The sequence below is a fragment of the Acartia tonsa genome, chromosome 1 (genome assembly GCF_053477335.1).
Source record: "Acartia tonsa isolate MP-2025a chromosome 1, ASM5347733v1, whole genome shotgun sequence".
Lineage (NCBI taxonomy): Eukaryota > Metazoa > Arthropoda > Copepoda > Calanoida > Acartiidae > Acartia > Acartia tonsa.
The window spans coordinates 30060310-30074128 of NC_137260.1; the positions used below are offsets into that span (position 1 = coordinate 30060310).

The 13819-nt window shown below is 33.1% G+C and overlaps 1 protein-coding gene across 1 annotated transcript in view; it reads left to right on the forward strand.

Moving 5' to 3' along the window:
* Positions 1 to 13819, forward strand: part of LOC145328983 (putative phosphorylase b kinase regulatory subunit alpha) — a 106033-nt gene that overhangs the window by 50610 nt on the left and 41604 nt on the right. The window contains exons 20-27 of the mRNA XM_080172977.1: positions 1276 to 1388; positions 2724 to 2835; positions 3187 to 3374; positions 3466 to 3553; positions 3807 to 3943; positions 4373 to 4487; positions 9661 to 9809; positions 11256 to 11537. Of these exons, the coding sequence (XP_080029103.1) occupies positions 1276 to 1388; positions 2724 to 2835; positions 3187 to 3374; positions 3466 to 3553; positions 3807 to 3943; positions 4373 to 4487; positions 9661 to 9809; positions 11256 to 11537 (1184 nt within the window). The remainder of the gene's footprint in view (positions 1 to 1275; positions 1389 to 2723; positions 2836 to 3186; positions 3375 to 3465; positions 3554 to 3806; positions 3944 to 4372; positions 4488 to 9660; positions 9810 to 11255; positions 11538 to 13819) is intronic.

Sequence of the window (13819 nt, forward strand, 5' to 3'; positions counted from 1 at the left end):
CAAATGCTTAAATTTAGTAAATTACATACTGAATAGCTTTTATAGTGTTTCCAATTTATTTAAACACTCTAAAATAATAGACATAATATACGTGGATATTATAACTGGGTAAATTTTGTTGTCAATTTAGGTTGCTAATTTAGTCCTCATTTATTGGTCAGTTCTTACGTCCAGTATGAGGGGAGGGGATATTGTTATATTAGCATGCTGGAAAGACCATTTCATTTTAGTTGGAGAAAATATGGTGCAACATGAAAGTAATTATATATCCCTTTTTAAGATTCTAATTTCGGGTTCTTACAATATTGACAGGAAGAGTTATCTAAGAAATTAGCGCAGCAATATCAAACTTGAAAAAACCCATATACTTTAGAGGTAAAATAAAGCAGGGATTTAATGAAATAAAACAACTATGTTCTTAAATTTTGACTTTAAAAGCGCCTTTAAAAGCATTTTCTTACAAAGTTTTTGTGCACCCACCTTCAGAAAACAGGCTAAAAACCCCTACGGGGGCGCGGGGGGGTAAATGACACCAGTACTGGCGATTATAATATGTCTTTCGGTAATCAAATATCGCTTTTTTAGCCGGTGGCACCCGGTGAAAACATGTTACCTGATACTGTCTATTTAAATGTTGATTTTAAAACAAACAAAAATAAACTAAAATCTTGACTTTAACTAGAATTATTTAGGACTAATTTCTTCAATTTGTGTTTTTTTCTTTTATACTGTCAAAATATATGTAATGCATGACTCATCAAAAGTTATTTTGTCTAATTACGTTAATTCTAAGAGATTTTATAATACTTTTAAAATTGTTGGTGAAACACAAAAAGTATGCCTTTTTCTGTAAGAAAATTTTTGCATTTCTTGACTTCCATGCATTACAATGCTTACTTGAAAAGCGTATTTTTACGATTCCTTTGAAATCTGATGTACATTGGGTATGATAATACTCATAGAATGTTTAAAACTTGATTTGGGGGTGGTGAATTGATGCCCCTTGTTGCCCCTATGTGCATTGTTATGAGCATCTTTAATATAATTTACTTTGACCATCGTCATCATGCAAAATAAAACAAGGTTTCATGTTTATTTTATCCAATAAATCTATTCTTGATTTTAGTAAAAACCTTTAAAATCTACCTGTACATATTCCAATCGACGATTTTTTGTGCTTCGCTACTTATGGATGTTGTCATCCTTGTTTGTAAATAAGTAACTCACAAACAGCTACTGTATAATAGTTTTGTAGACGTTTTGAATTTCTTTTAGGTCGTCGTGAAGAAGCAAGCACTCTCGTAAGTATGTTGAGATCGACACAAGATATGGAGGAACAAGGAGATATGCTCCATTATATGGCTGAACAGTTTGGAATGGGTTACAAGGTAACTTTATTGTAAATTTATGTAGGTAGTTTGAGAAAGGTTAGATCGAAAAAGGGGTAGGGGGGAGGGGGGGTTGCTAGGTGCCGGAAGCTTGTAAAGCGTGAACGAAATGGACTAAAAATAGAATTATTATATGTATAAAAACATTTAATTTTTTAACTATTTATTGGTGGAATACATATGTTTCTCTATAAAAATAGATCATCAGTTCCAATTAAGATGTATAAAATAAGAGTTAAAAAGATATATGTCCATGCATTTTAACTAAGTCATCGTTATATTTATTTTTTTTTTTTTTTTTGTGTAAGGTTTTTTTTAATGAAACTTTTTTGGATCTCGTTAATTCGATTTCTGTTGATTTTCTGGTTGCCAGAAATGAAATCTACGCATCTTTTTTAGCTAGATGGCATTTGTCTGGTTAAGATTGGATAAAAATTCTTTGGTTGGTTAAATTCAATAAGTGTGCTGTGCTCTTACTGTGGTTACAGTAAAGCTAGAAGAACGATTCTTACAATTTTAGAATGATTAAATAATGCCTAACTGATCTAGAACACAAAGGACGTTTGTCGAGATAGTTACAAAAGAGGGAGGTCATTTTCTAGTAAATCCCATAAAGGTGTGTGTTATAAGGCCTAAAAATAGTAGTAGAACGATAAGGTGCTCTATATATTTGTATTCCCTATTGAATAGAACAATAGGGAAGAAATTTTTTTTTTTTTTTTGATAACCGTACCTGGAATATCTTTAGAAAATAAGAAATTTCTATCAAACGCTTTGTTTGGCTCAAACTGACAAAAATTAAAAAAAAATATAATTATAATAAATAAACCTGTAAAGAATGGCTTCTTACTTTTTTTAATGGTATAGATTGTTCTTAACCTTTACCTTGTACCTATAAAAAACATTATTATTATAATTATATTTTTTAAAATTTTTTGTCAGTTTGAGCCAAACAAAGCGTTTGATAGAAATTTCGTATTTTTTAAAGATATTCCAGGTACGGTTATCAAAAAAAAAAAAAAATTTTCCTATTGTTCTATTCATTAGGGAATACAAATATATAGAGCACCTTATTGTTCTACTACTATTTTTAGGCCTTATAACACACACCTTTACGGGATTTACTAGAAATTGACTTCCCTCTTTTTGGTTGGTTTTTATAAATATTAAGGTCATTTTAGAGGACAAGTGTGCTATACAATGATATCAAACTTGTTTAGAGGGGAAGTTTTTCAAAATGTTTAATAGGAAGGATTGCATGTCATACACAAAAGGACAGTAATTGTATTTAATTTCATAAGGCCTCAGTTTTCATGAAAACTAATCTTGTTAAAGGTAAATATTTGCGAACATGGAGAAGATTTTCGAACTGTAGAAAGTTTAGTTCAAGAACTGTATGATGCTGCGTGTGAAGCCAAACATTGGGCTATAGTCAGGCATACTTCAGGTTTGTCAATTTTTAGAGGATATCATTCTAATAATTAACCCGTATTGTTCGTTCGGACTGTTTCATAAAATTAAATATACTCTTTACTCTTTTTCTTCACTTAATCTACGCAAGGAAAATTAAATAGAATAAGAGATTTCGGTATGTATGATAATATAGGCAATAGGCCTAACCTTAATTCTATGCTGAAAGGTTGTGAGGCAAATATAATATTTTAACTTATCTGATAATCAAACCTAAACATTTTCTCATTTGCTATTAAAAATACCTGTTAATTCGATTCTTCTTTTACCAAATCTCTTATTCCCAACTCTCGCTACTTTCTTTATTGGATAAAAATATTTTTTTTAGGATTGTTGGGCAAAAAATTGCCGTCATTAGCACTAAGCTTAACTGATTTGATAGTTAGGCAGAAACAAGTTACGGTTGGTTTACCTGGCAAAGAAATTATAATATCTCGACCACTTGGAGCACAGGAACTTAAAGACAAAATTTACAGTGCTCATGACGGAGATGTTTCCACAAGCTCATTATCTCAGGCATACAATCATTTTTTGTATTGTATTTTATTGTATTAATTTATAATTGCAAAAATAATGACGATTCAAATAACGGATCTATTTTATTTAGGAAATATTGATATATCTAGCAATGTTTATTCGATCAGAACCTCAGCTATTCACTGGAATGTTAAGATTAAGAGTTGGCCTCATAATTCAGGAAAATATTAAAAACTTCTTGAACTGTTATCGACTGCTTTACATTGTTATTGTTTTATATTTTTGAAACTGTGCTTTAAATGCACATTTGCAATTATTTTATTATATTTCTTTAGTATGCAACATAGGACAAAACGTATTTTAAAGTTGTGGCTTTTTTAATGCTTTGTATAAAGCCTATCTAAACTATAAAGTATCCTTTTCACCCATATCTTGAAGTAACTTCTAAATTTATGAAGTTTGAATTATTTAAGGTAATGGCATCGGAGCTCTCTCGAACTTTAAACATTGATGGCGAGCTTGCTCAAGATAAGCTTTTAAACATGTCACCATTTGAGACCAAGAATTTGCTTCATCATATAATGTCTGGTCAGGAGTATGGAATCCAGGTATTATATGTATAGCATATCGCAATAAAATAAGGAAAAATAATACACTTATAAAAGCCCTAAGTTTACCTGTTTACAAATTTGCCCTGAATAGTGCTTTATATTTATTTACCCTCCATCCTCCCAATCAATGTACAGCCCCCCAAAATCATTTGGGGGGGGGGGGGTAATCACCCCCTGTAACCCCCCTCCCCCTTGGACGTGTCTGAATTTTGTATTCCATTAAAAACCTGTATCATTAAGTCAGACTGCTTTGCTAAAATTTAAAGATGGAAATAAGAGATGGATAAGGCGTTATCCTCTTAAAAATCTTTTGTTCAATTTTGAAAATTTTGATACTCAAAATTACAAAATTTTAAAAAATCCTAAGAGAATAATACCAAAGAGAATTAACAGTTTGAGTTATATCATAGATTTATTTTAATTTAGGACACGGGAAGCAAGATATCTATTTACACTTTGAGTACAAGTATTTCACGGACAGTTAATAGTAAACAACTTTCTGTTCTTCCCTCAATTGCTGATAGTCTTCCTAGCTCTGCAGGTTTTTTACTTAATAGATTTAAAATAAACAAAAATGTGGACTGAAGGGGGTAAAACCGTAAACCGTGAGCAAAATGGTGTAAATGTTAAGATAAAAATTTCTTAGTCCCCTACTATAGGAATTACACCTAACAGTATAAAGAAAATTTTTTTTTCTCCAAGAATAAGTAAAAGTAGGTCTGTGCATGTCAAAAATCTGCTGATTTACTATGAATGGTGTTGCATCTCTATACTAAAGTAACAGGATGTTTGTTTGTCTGTGTATCTGTGTGTCTGTACCGAAGGATCTCGCTAACCGCCGAACCGATCGGGTTCTCCTTAACAGGGTAGCTTCTCATAAGTTAAGGGAAGGTTTATAACTATTTTCTTGGGGGGTGGGACATCCCCCCCCCAAATGAAAAATCCCCCCCCCCCAAAAAAAAAAGAAATTTCCACCCCCCAAAATATTTTTTTATTTTTTCTTTTAAAATCTAAAATAAGAAATTGGGTTATCAAATTCGACTCCCCCCTCCTCAAGTGCCCCTAGAGGCCTCTAGGGGCGTAGCCGCTAGTATACTATATACTAATAAACCCCAATTATCATACAAAAGGGAGTGGAGGGTTTGTATTAATGTAAGTGATTCTTGTAATGTTAACTTGACCTATATTAAAGATAGAAATATAGACTTTTTTAGCTTGTTATAATATTGGATATTTAAGGTTTAGTATGGCTGTAAACAAAAAAAATATGGTAGGTGGACCAAAATAGACCAAAAAATGTCTAAAAATCCCGTTGCTTACCTAATCTAAAAATAAATAATTTGAGATTTTTTTTTCATTTATGTAGTTTCTATAGGACTAGGCTTATGTACCATGGTTCAAGAATATAACTCAATATTTAGATTATTTTGCTCACTGTTTAAGTTCAGATGTCATTACGCCTCCCCCCTCCCTTTTTTAATTTGCAAAAGGCATCAGTTTTCATACATTAAAAAAATCAGTTTTTCACCGACCATTTTTGGGAAATTAACACTTTATTCTGATAAACAATTTAGAAGACACGCAGAAAATGATAATTTTTACCTATCAGATTTCAAAACAAAAAGAAGTCTACATAGGTTGCTACACACTTGAAACTTGGTATATTAGCATAGTCCTATACCTAGGTATTACATCTAAATCGCAAAAAAAAAAAAAAAAATTATTTTTGGGTTAGGTTAGGTAAGAAAAACCCCTCGGAAATAGGGTTTTTAGGCTTTTTTAATCTATTTTGTTGTAGAAACTTATCTTAAATTGTTTTTTTTTCTCAGGTTTTTTCCTTAAATACACTGTGTCTATTTATTTATAAGGACATTAATTAGAATGATTCAGCAAGTTGGGGGCCGACCCCAGCGGGCTAGGTGGATGGCCCGCAGGGGTTAAGAGCATTTTTCCAATATGTATGTTGTGATACATCAAAATATAGGTTTTTTTAGGTCAAGAAACTCAAACTCTTACCTAACCTACCCTAGAAACTCACCTATATTTTTAGATTTTTTTTGAATAAACTCATGAGGACTTTATTTAAGATGATAAAGCAAGTCGGGGACTAACCCCAGCTGGCAGGGGTTAAGAACATTTTTCCCAAAATGTACACAGCTAGCTTAAGCCAGGTACAGGTTTACCTGAGCATACCAAAGAAACTAACTAGCAGGGGTGTTATAGGAAGGTATTGTGAGTTCATAACCACTCTTACTTAAATCGTAGCTGTACCTTCCCTACTATGATTTTTTTCAAAATACATTTTCTTGGCTGCTGGGTTTCAATTTTTCTTTCTACTATAATTATGAAATGAATTGTTTGTTTAGCGAGCTAGTTTACAAAGTTTAAAGAGCAAATCTAACTGTTAACTGGATATTTCAATCATATAATCTAATCAATCAATGAAAAATAATAAAAATTATCATATTCTTTTACTAATTATAAAATTTTAAAGTAGATACTTTCAAAGTTATATAATCTACATTTAGGCTAATAAACCATCCTTATCTTTAATTTAATTGATGAAAGCAATGATAAAAGCCTGGTTAATCTGTATTGATTGTCCCAGAATATTTCTGAGACAATTCTGAAACACCTAGTCTATTTTTCATTTCTCTACTGCAAATTATATCTTTGAAGTCAAAGATAAATATAATTATTTTAAACTTAATCATCTAAGCTATAATATGTCTAAAAAAAGTATACTGAAATAATTCTTACACTAACAGGCAAATATGGCATGGTCTGTGTCCATTGTGGCAAAAAAGATAAGGAGAGTAGGTGATACTGAAATAGTTTACATATTATATTTAATTCTCAAAAAACGCGCGGTTAGATCTATACTACTCAACAAGAACAAACTTCTTAGTAGAAAATAAATTTCACTTTATTCAAGCCCTCTCAATTTTAATTATTTGAGAGTTTCTGTAAATTTAATGAATGTGAATTATAACATTAACAACTGTGTTTCCAACTGGCACATGCAGTACATGTTGAAATATCTTAAGCACTGTCAAAAAAATACTGGTAATTTAACTAAATTACCTGCTATGCTTAATTATGAAGATCTTATTCTGCAAAGAAATACCTGTTCAGATGATAAAACAGAGCAGAAATGTAATTGTAATATTTGTTTGTTTGTTTCAGAGATAGAATCAGCTTAGGACTAACCTGGTGCTAACCCGCACAAGCGGGTTACCCTCAGGGTTTTAGTTAGGGATGGCAATTTTTGGACCGGATTCGGATTCTTACAAGAATCTGTCAAAAAAAAGGCGTATTCCCGCGGATTCCGGATTCGGATTCCTGAATCTAGCAATATTTTAAAAGGCTTTTTTTTAAATTAAAAGATTTTAGTGCTACATATGTCCTAAAATTAATGTTCTTGGTGTTCTCTATAATTCACTTTCGAGAATCAATCCAGATTTTAAAAGATATTATATATAATGATTATCATTGCCTTCAAATAGGCGGAGTTGAAAGAAAAAACAGAAGACGCAAATTTTAGCCTACCAATTAAGAATCTGAATCCGCTGTTAAAAAACGGATTCCGGATCCGGATTCCAAAATTGGCTAAAAATTGGGCGGATTTTTTATTGAATTTTTCTCAATATATACATTAAGATATATAAGATTTTCGGAATTTTAAAGTTAGGGGGAGATTTGAAATCTGCATCAAATTTTGAGGATTGTTTATAAAATTCATTTTTTTTTATAATTCTTTATCTAAAAGCGGAAATGCAATTTAAGTTAATTAATTTTGGCATCTGTGATTGGTGGATTTAAAAATCTGCGCCCTGATTGGATGGCGTACATCATTCAACCAATTAGAGCACAGGTAGTTTAAAATCCACCTATCCTATTGGTCAAAATTAATTAACTTAAAATGCATTTCCGCTTTTAGATAAAGAATTATACAAAAAACAAATTTTATAAAAAATCCTTAAAATTTGATGCAGATTTCAAATCTCCCCCTAACATTAAAATTCCGGAAAACTTATATATCTTAATATACATATGTTTTAATACATCACATTATAGGTTTTTTAGGTCAAGAAACTTAAATGCAGAGCTAGAATTAGCATAAAACGAACCTGAGGCTAACCGCTGGCTAGATGGGTGGCCACTGCCAGCAGGGGGTAAGTGCATTTTTCCAAAGTATGTGTTTTTATACATCATATATAGGTATTTTAGGTCAACAAATTCAAATTCAGAGCTAAAATAAACACTAGACTAAACTGAGACTTACAAATTTCACCTTACACTTTTTTTACCATCTCTTGGGGCAAAGCCCCTAGAGGCTAGAGGCGAAGCCGCTAGTTTAATATATAACAACATATATATATATACCTTTAGGAAAAATTAACTTAACCCCTGCGGGCTAGGTAGGTGGTCCGCAAATTTAAATATTTAAAGTAAGTTTCTAGGTTAGGTTAGGTAAAATTACCCTTATAAAAATGAGAGGGGCCACCCCCTAAAAAAAAAATTACCACCCCCAAAAATTTTTTTTTACTTTTTCTTTTAAAATCTAAAATAAGAAATTGGGTTATCAAATTCTTAGTCTTAAATAAAGTTCTCATGAATGGACACAGTTTATTCAAGTTTCTAGGTTAGGTTAGGTAAAATGCACTTAAGTTCTGCGGGCAACCCACCTAGCCCGCTGGGGCTAGCTTCAGATTACTCTAATGCTTACTTTAGCTCTGAATTTGAGTTCCTTGATCATCTTAAATAATGTCCCCATGAATAGTGTATTTGAGAAAAAAAAACCTTAAAAATATATTAAATGTAAGTTTTTAGGTTAGGTTAGGTAAAATTCACTTAAGCCCTGTGGGCAACCTACCTAGCCCACTGGGATCGGTCCCCGACTTGCATCATCTTAAATAAAGTCCCCATGAATGGACACAGTTTATTCAAGAAAAAAATCTAAAAATATAAGTAAGTTTCTAGGTTAGGTTAGGTAAAATGCGCTCAAGCCCTGCAGAAAACCTACCTAGCCCGCGGGGGTTAGCTTCAGGTTAGTCATATGCTAATTTCAGCTTAGAATTTGAGTTTCTTGACCTGAAAAACCTATATTTTGATATATTACAAGATTGTATTGGTCCATTGGAAAAAATGCACTTAACCAGGCCACTAACCTAGCCCTTGGGGGTTATGTTAATTCTAGCTCTGAATTTGGGTTTCTTGGCCCAAAAAACCTATAATTTGATCACAACATACAAATTGGGAAAAAAGCACTTAACCCCAACGGGCCACCCACCTAGCCTGCTGGGGTCGGTCCCCCGACTTGCTGAATCATCCTAAATAAATAGGCACAGTGTATTTAAGGAAACAACCTAAGAAAAAACAATTTAAGGTAAGTTTCTAGAGACCAAAAATGCCTAAAAACCCCATTTCCGCAGGGTTTTTCTTACCTAACCTAACTAAATAAATATTATGTAGTAAAAGCTGTCGCACTTATAGATATTAAATAAATATTACGCAGATTATAACACACATAAAAAAATGATGGGTTGGGTTTGAACTTCCCATCACATCTTGGGGCGAAGCCCTTAGCGGCTTGGGGCGAAGCCGCTAGTTTTACTATATTTGAAAAGTAAAGCTATATCGGAGACCTTTATTTAAATTTGCAATTTTTGAGAAATAATGTGCAATATCTTGAATTTTCTTTTTGAAAATAGGTTCTTCAATAACCGAAGAAGAAGGAGAGGACAGAACAGGAATATGGCGAAGGAGGAGACTTTTAGATGGTTCCCTCAATAGAGTTCCACCAGAATTTTATACAAAAATGTGGATTCTGCTTGAAAAGTGTCAAGGCCTTCTTGTACAAGTATGTTTTGATATATATTATTGACTAAATAAAGTATCCAGTTTGACACTTTGCGTAAACAGGAAGTAAAGGCTTTGACTTAGGAGTGAGAAGATAGGTTATTTGGCAAGAAAGTTTTCATTTGGGAAGTAGTTTCCCTATGTTAAACAGAACTTTGGATTTGGCCTCCAGGTTCAGTTGCTGCAGGCCTCCAGGTGGTCTCTGGACAGGTAAAAATTATTTTAAAGAGTTAGAGTTCAACTTTTCTGCAAATATGTAAAAAAAACATTCAAATATATGTGTATATTTTGTTTTATTAGGTAAAAGAAAAATAAGAAAGATTCGAAAGAATTGATTTTGACAAGTTTGGTATCATACAGGGTGAGCCATATAAAACCGGACTTTTTAAAACGGCCATAGCGTCAAAACTACTTGACTAATCAGGACGTTTGACCCCACTATTAAAAGCTTAGGCAATGACCTTCTATCTTAAAATAATTTTTGGACGAAGATGGGCTCGTACTCCGAGCTGGCCGCGCTTATGTTTAACAAGGCAGATTCGAAATGCCCTGGTGGTTTAATTCTTGATTCTTGACTAGGGCCCACTAAATCTGACCTCAGTCCATCTGTAGATGAGGTAGAGTTATGCAACTTGCTTGGGATACTGTTAAATACATAAGTAAGACATTAGAAAAGACTAGAGCTCTCTATCTAAAATTGCTTGGCTGAAGTACTCCGGCAAAGTGAAACGTGGCAGGTTTAGAGATGTCAATCGTGTAAAATCATGAAAATTTCTCGGTTCTTGACGTTAGAGTCCCACATGGAACTTAAAAACCATTTTAGACATTTTATTGCGCTTATAACCCAGGCTGAATCTTCATGCCATTTCTAAAAAGGTATAGAACGTCATTCTAGCTCAACTGTGGTCCAAATAAAGGCCTCCGTGTCAAAGGGTAGCTTGAAAGTTGGGTGAATTTGGATCCTGCGGTTACTCACGTTCCTAAGGAAATAGGGCCTCACAGCAGCCGGATCTTAATTCAATGGACTTTTGGGCCTGGGGGTACTTTAAAGCATGCACCAATAGACGTGCCCATACCACAAAGACCTCCCTCATTGCCACAATCAAGGAGAACTTTGCCAGCTTGGACAGGAACATATTGACCTGGGCCTGCCGGCGGTTGAGGAGGCTGGTAGAGGCGGTGATTGATGCTGGCGGCGATTTTTTCAATGATACTTAGTATGCTTCCCAGTTTTTTAAAATTTAATAAAATCTTTGAAATTGACGATTTTATGTTCATTTGTTTACAATTTAGAAAAAGTCCGGTTTTATGTGGCGCACCCTGTATATTATCGGGAATATTAAATATTAAAGTATAAGATGAGTTTCTGTATTTCAAGACATTTAATATTCCCTCTGGTTAAATAATAAAATTGAAAACGAAATGTGTTAATTTTACATTCTTTCAGGGAAAGTCTTTACCACAATCTCTGACACAAGAAATGACATCTGGAGAAATGAAATTTCATTTGGAATGTGAAGCTCTTTTAACAACTGTAGCTCAACCTGACTTCCGTCAGCTTGTTGTTGAAGCCATTCTTGTTCTTATTCTTATTGTTGAAAACAATGTAGTCCCTTATCTTGGTGGTATGATTGTAGTAGAGAATATTGTAAACACTGCCAACACAATCTTTCTGGAAGATCAAGCTAAGATGAAGCCAGAAAGCCATCAGTTATGCTGCGTACAAAAGGTTGGAAGTTATCAAATGTATTTAATAGACATGAACTATTTCGACCGTTATAAGCGTTTTAAAAACATGTTTACCAATATTTTTTATATCAAAAATTAATATTGATAAATATTATTAATATCCTATTCTATAAAGTAGAAAGAGTTCTTGTCTGAAGATCTCATAACTACTGAACTGAGTGGGTTCCTTATTTAGGTCAGCTATGAATAGTAGTAAACACATAAGGACAAAGATATGATATCCCAAAAATCTTTTGTCAAAGTCTACTCTACACCTAGCGCCAGTCAGTTTTCTGAAATCATGCATTTTATACCTGTGGAAAAAGAAATTGCCAGAGCTAGGTGTATTCAAAAATAAGCTCAGAACTCATATTTTTAGTTTTTGAGGGTCTTTTGCCCCACTAGTCCCTAGAAGGAAAGTCCCAAAATGAAATTTTGATAATCCTATTTTTAGTGTTTTGGGGGTCTTTTGCTCCACAAGCCCCTAGAAAGAAAGTCCTAAAATGAAATGTGCAATGGTTACCTAGTTCATTTAAAATTCTTTAAAAATTCAGGTTGATATTTTTAAAAAACAAGCTCAGAACTCATATTTTTAGTTTTTGGGGGTCTTTTGCCCTACTAGCCCCTAGAAGGAAAGTCCCAAAATGAAATCTGTAAAGGTTACTGAGTTCGGTTATGTTAAAAAAGTATTCTTAAAAAAATTAGGTTAATATCTTTAAATAAAAGCTCACAACTCATAATTTTAGTGTTTTTTTTTTTTTGGGGGGGGGGTCTTTAGCTCTAAAACCCCCTAGAAGGAAAGTCCCAAAATGAAATCTGTAACAGTTGCTTAGTTTGGCTATGTTTAAAAAGTTTTCTTTAAAAAATCAGGTTGATATCTTTAAAAATAAGCCCAGAACTCGTATTTTTAGTTTTTTTTTGGGGTCTTTTGACCCTCAAGGCCCTAAAAGGAAAGTCTTAAAATGAAATCTGTAAAGGTTACTGAGTTTAGTTATGTTGCTTAGTTTGGTTATGTTTAAAAGGTTTGCTTTAAAAAAAATTAGGTTTATATCTTTAAAAATAAACTCAGAACTCATATTTTTAGTTTTTGGCCGAAGAGGGGGGCAAGTAGGGGCACAGAATTTTAACTGCCGGTTTTTGCCGGTTTTGGTGCTGGAGGCGCCGATTTTTTCAAGGAAAGTCCCAAAATGAAATCTGGGGATTATAACGCCGAAATCTGTAACAGTTGCTTAGTTTGGTTATGTTTAAAAAGTTTTCTTTAAAAAAATCAGGTTGATGTCTTTAAAAATAAGCCCAGAACTCATATTTTTAGTTTTTTGGGGTCTTTTGACCCTCAAGGCCCTAAATGAAATGTGCAATGGTTACCTAGTACTATAAAGTTCTTAAAAAAATCAGGTTGATATTTTTAAAAATAAGCTCAGAACTCATATTTTTAGTTTTTGGGGGTCTTTTGTCCTACTAGCCCCTAGAAGGAAAGTCCCAAAATGAAATCTGTAAAGGTTACTGAGTTATGTTAACAAAGTTTTCTTTTTAAAAAATCAGGTTTATATCTTTAAAAATAAGCTCAGAACTCATATTTTTAGTTTTTTGGGGGGGATCTTTTGCTCCACAATAGGGTGGGTCGATTTTGGACATTTTTTTTCTGAGGCCAAAGTGGGGATCTGCACTCAATTTATATAGATATAATACACCTCTGGATGATTTAAAATTTATCCTAAGTCTTAAAACTGCTGACGACCAGACATTCAATTGTATAGCTATTTATAAATGGGAGTCAAAAATTTATTGAATCAGAACTATGGCTTCATGGTGTTCCCTGGAAATGCCTTGAGAAGCTGAGTCAGGAACTTTTGTCCGTTTCAAAAAATCTCGTTCCTAGCCTGAGAAAATCTAAAAAACCTCTACAAATTGGACAATTCTCAATAAACCTTAAATTTTTTTGGTTTTTTAGTGATTTCTAAGGCTAGGAATGAGATATTTTGAAACGGACAAAAGTTCCTGATTCAGCTCCTCAAGGCCTTTCCAGGGAGCACCATGAAGCCATAGTTCTGATTCAAAATTTTTTTTGAATGTCGTCTTTGCCTACTAATAAGTAGTGAATTATATTTTTAAGTGGTCGTGTTCTAAAACTCAATTTTTTAAAATTCTTTTTTGGTCAGAAATGTTTTTAAGGTTAATTTTATCTGTTGCATATCCCCGCTTTGTCTAATTCCGATATGAACCCACCCTACTCCACAAGTCCCTAGAAGGAAAGTGCCGAAATTCATTTTTCAAGTAGGGGCA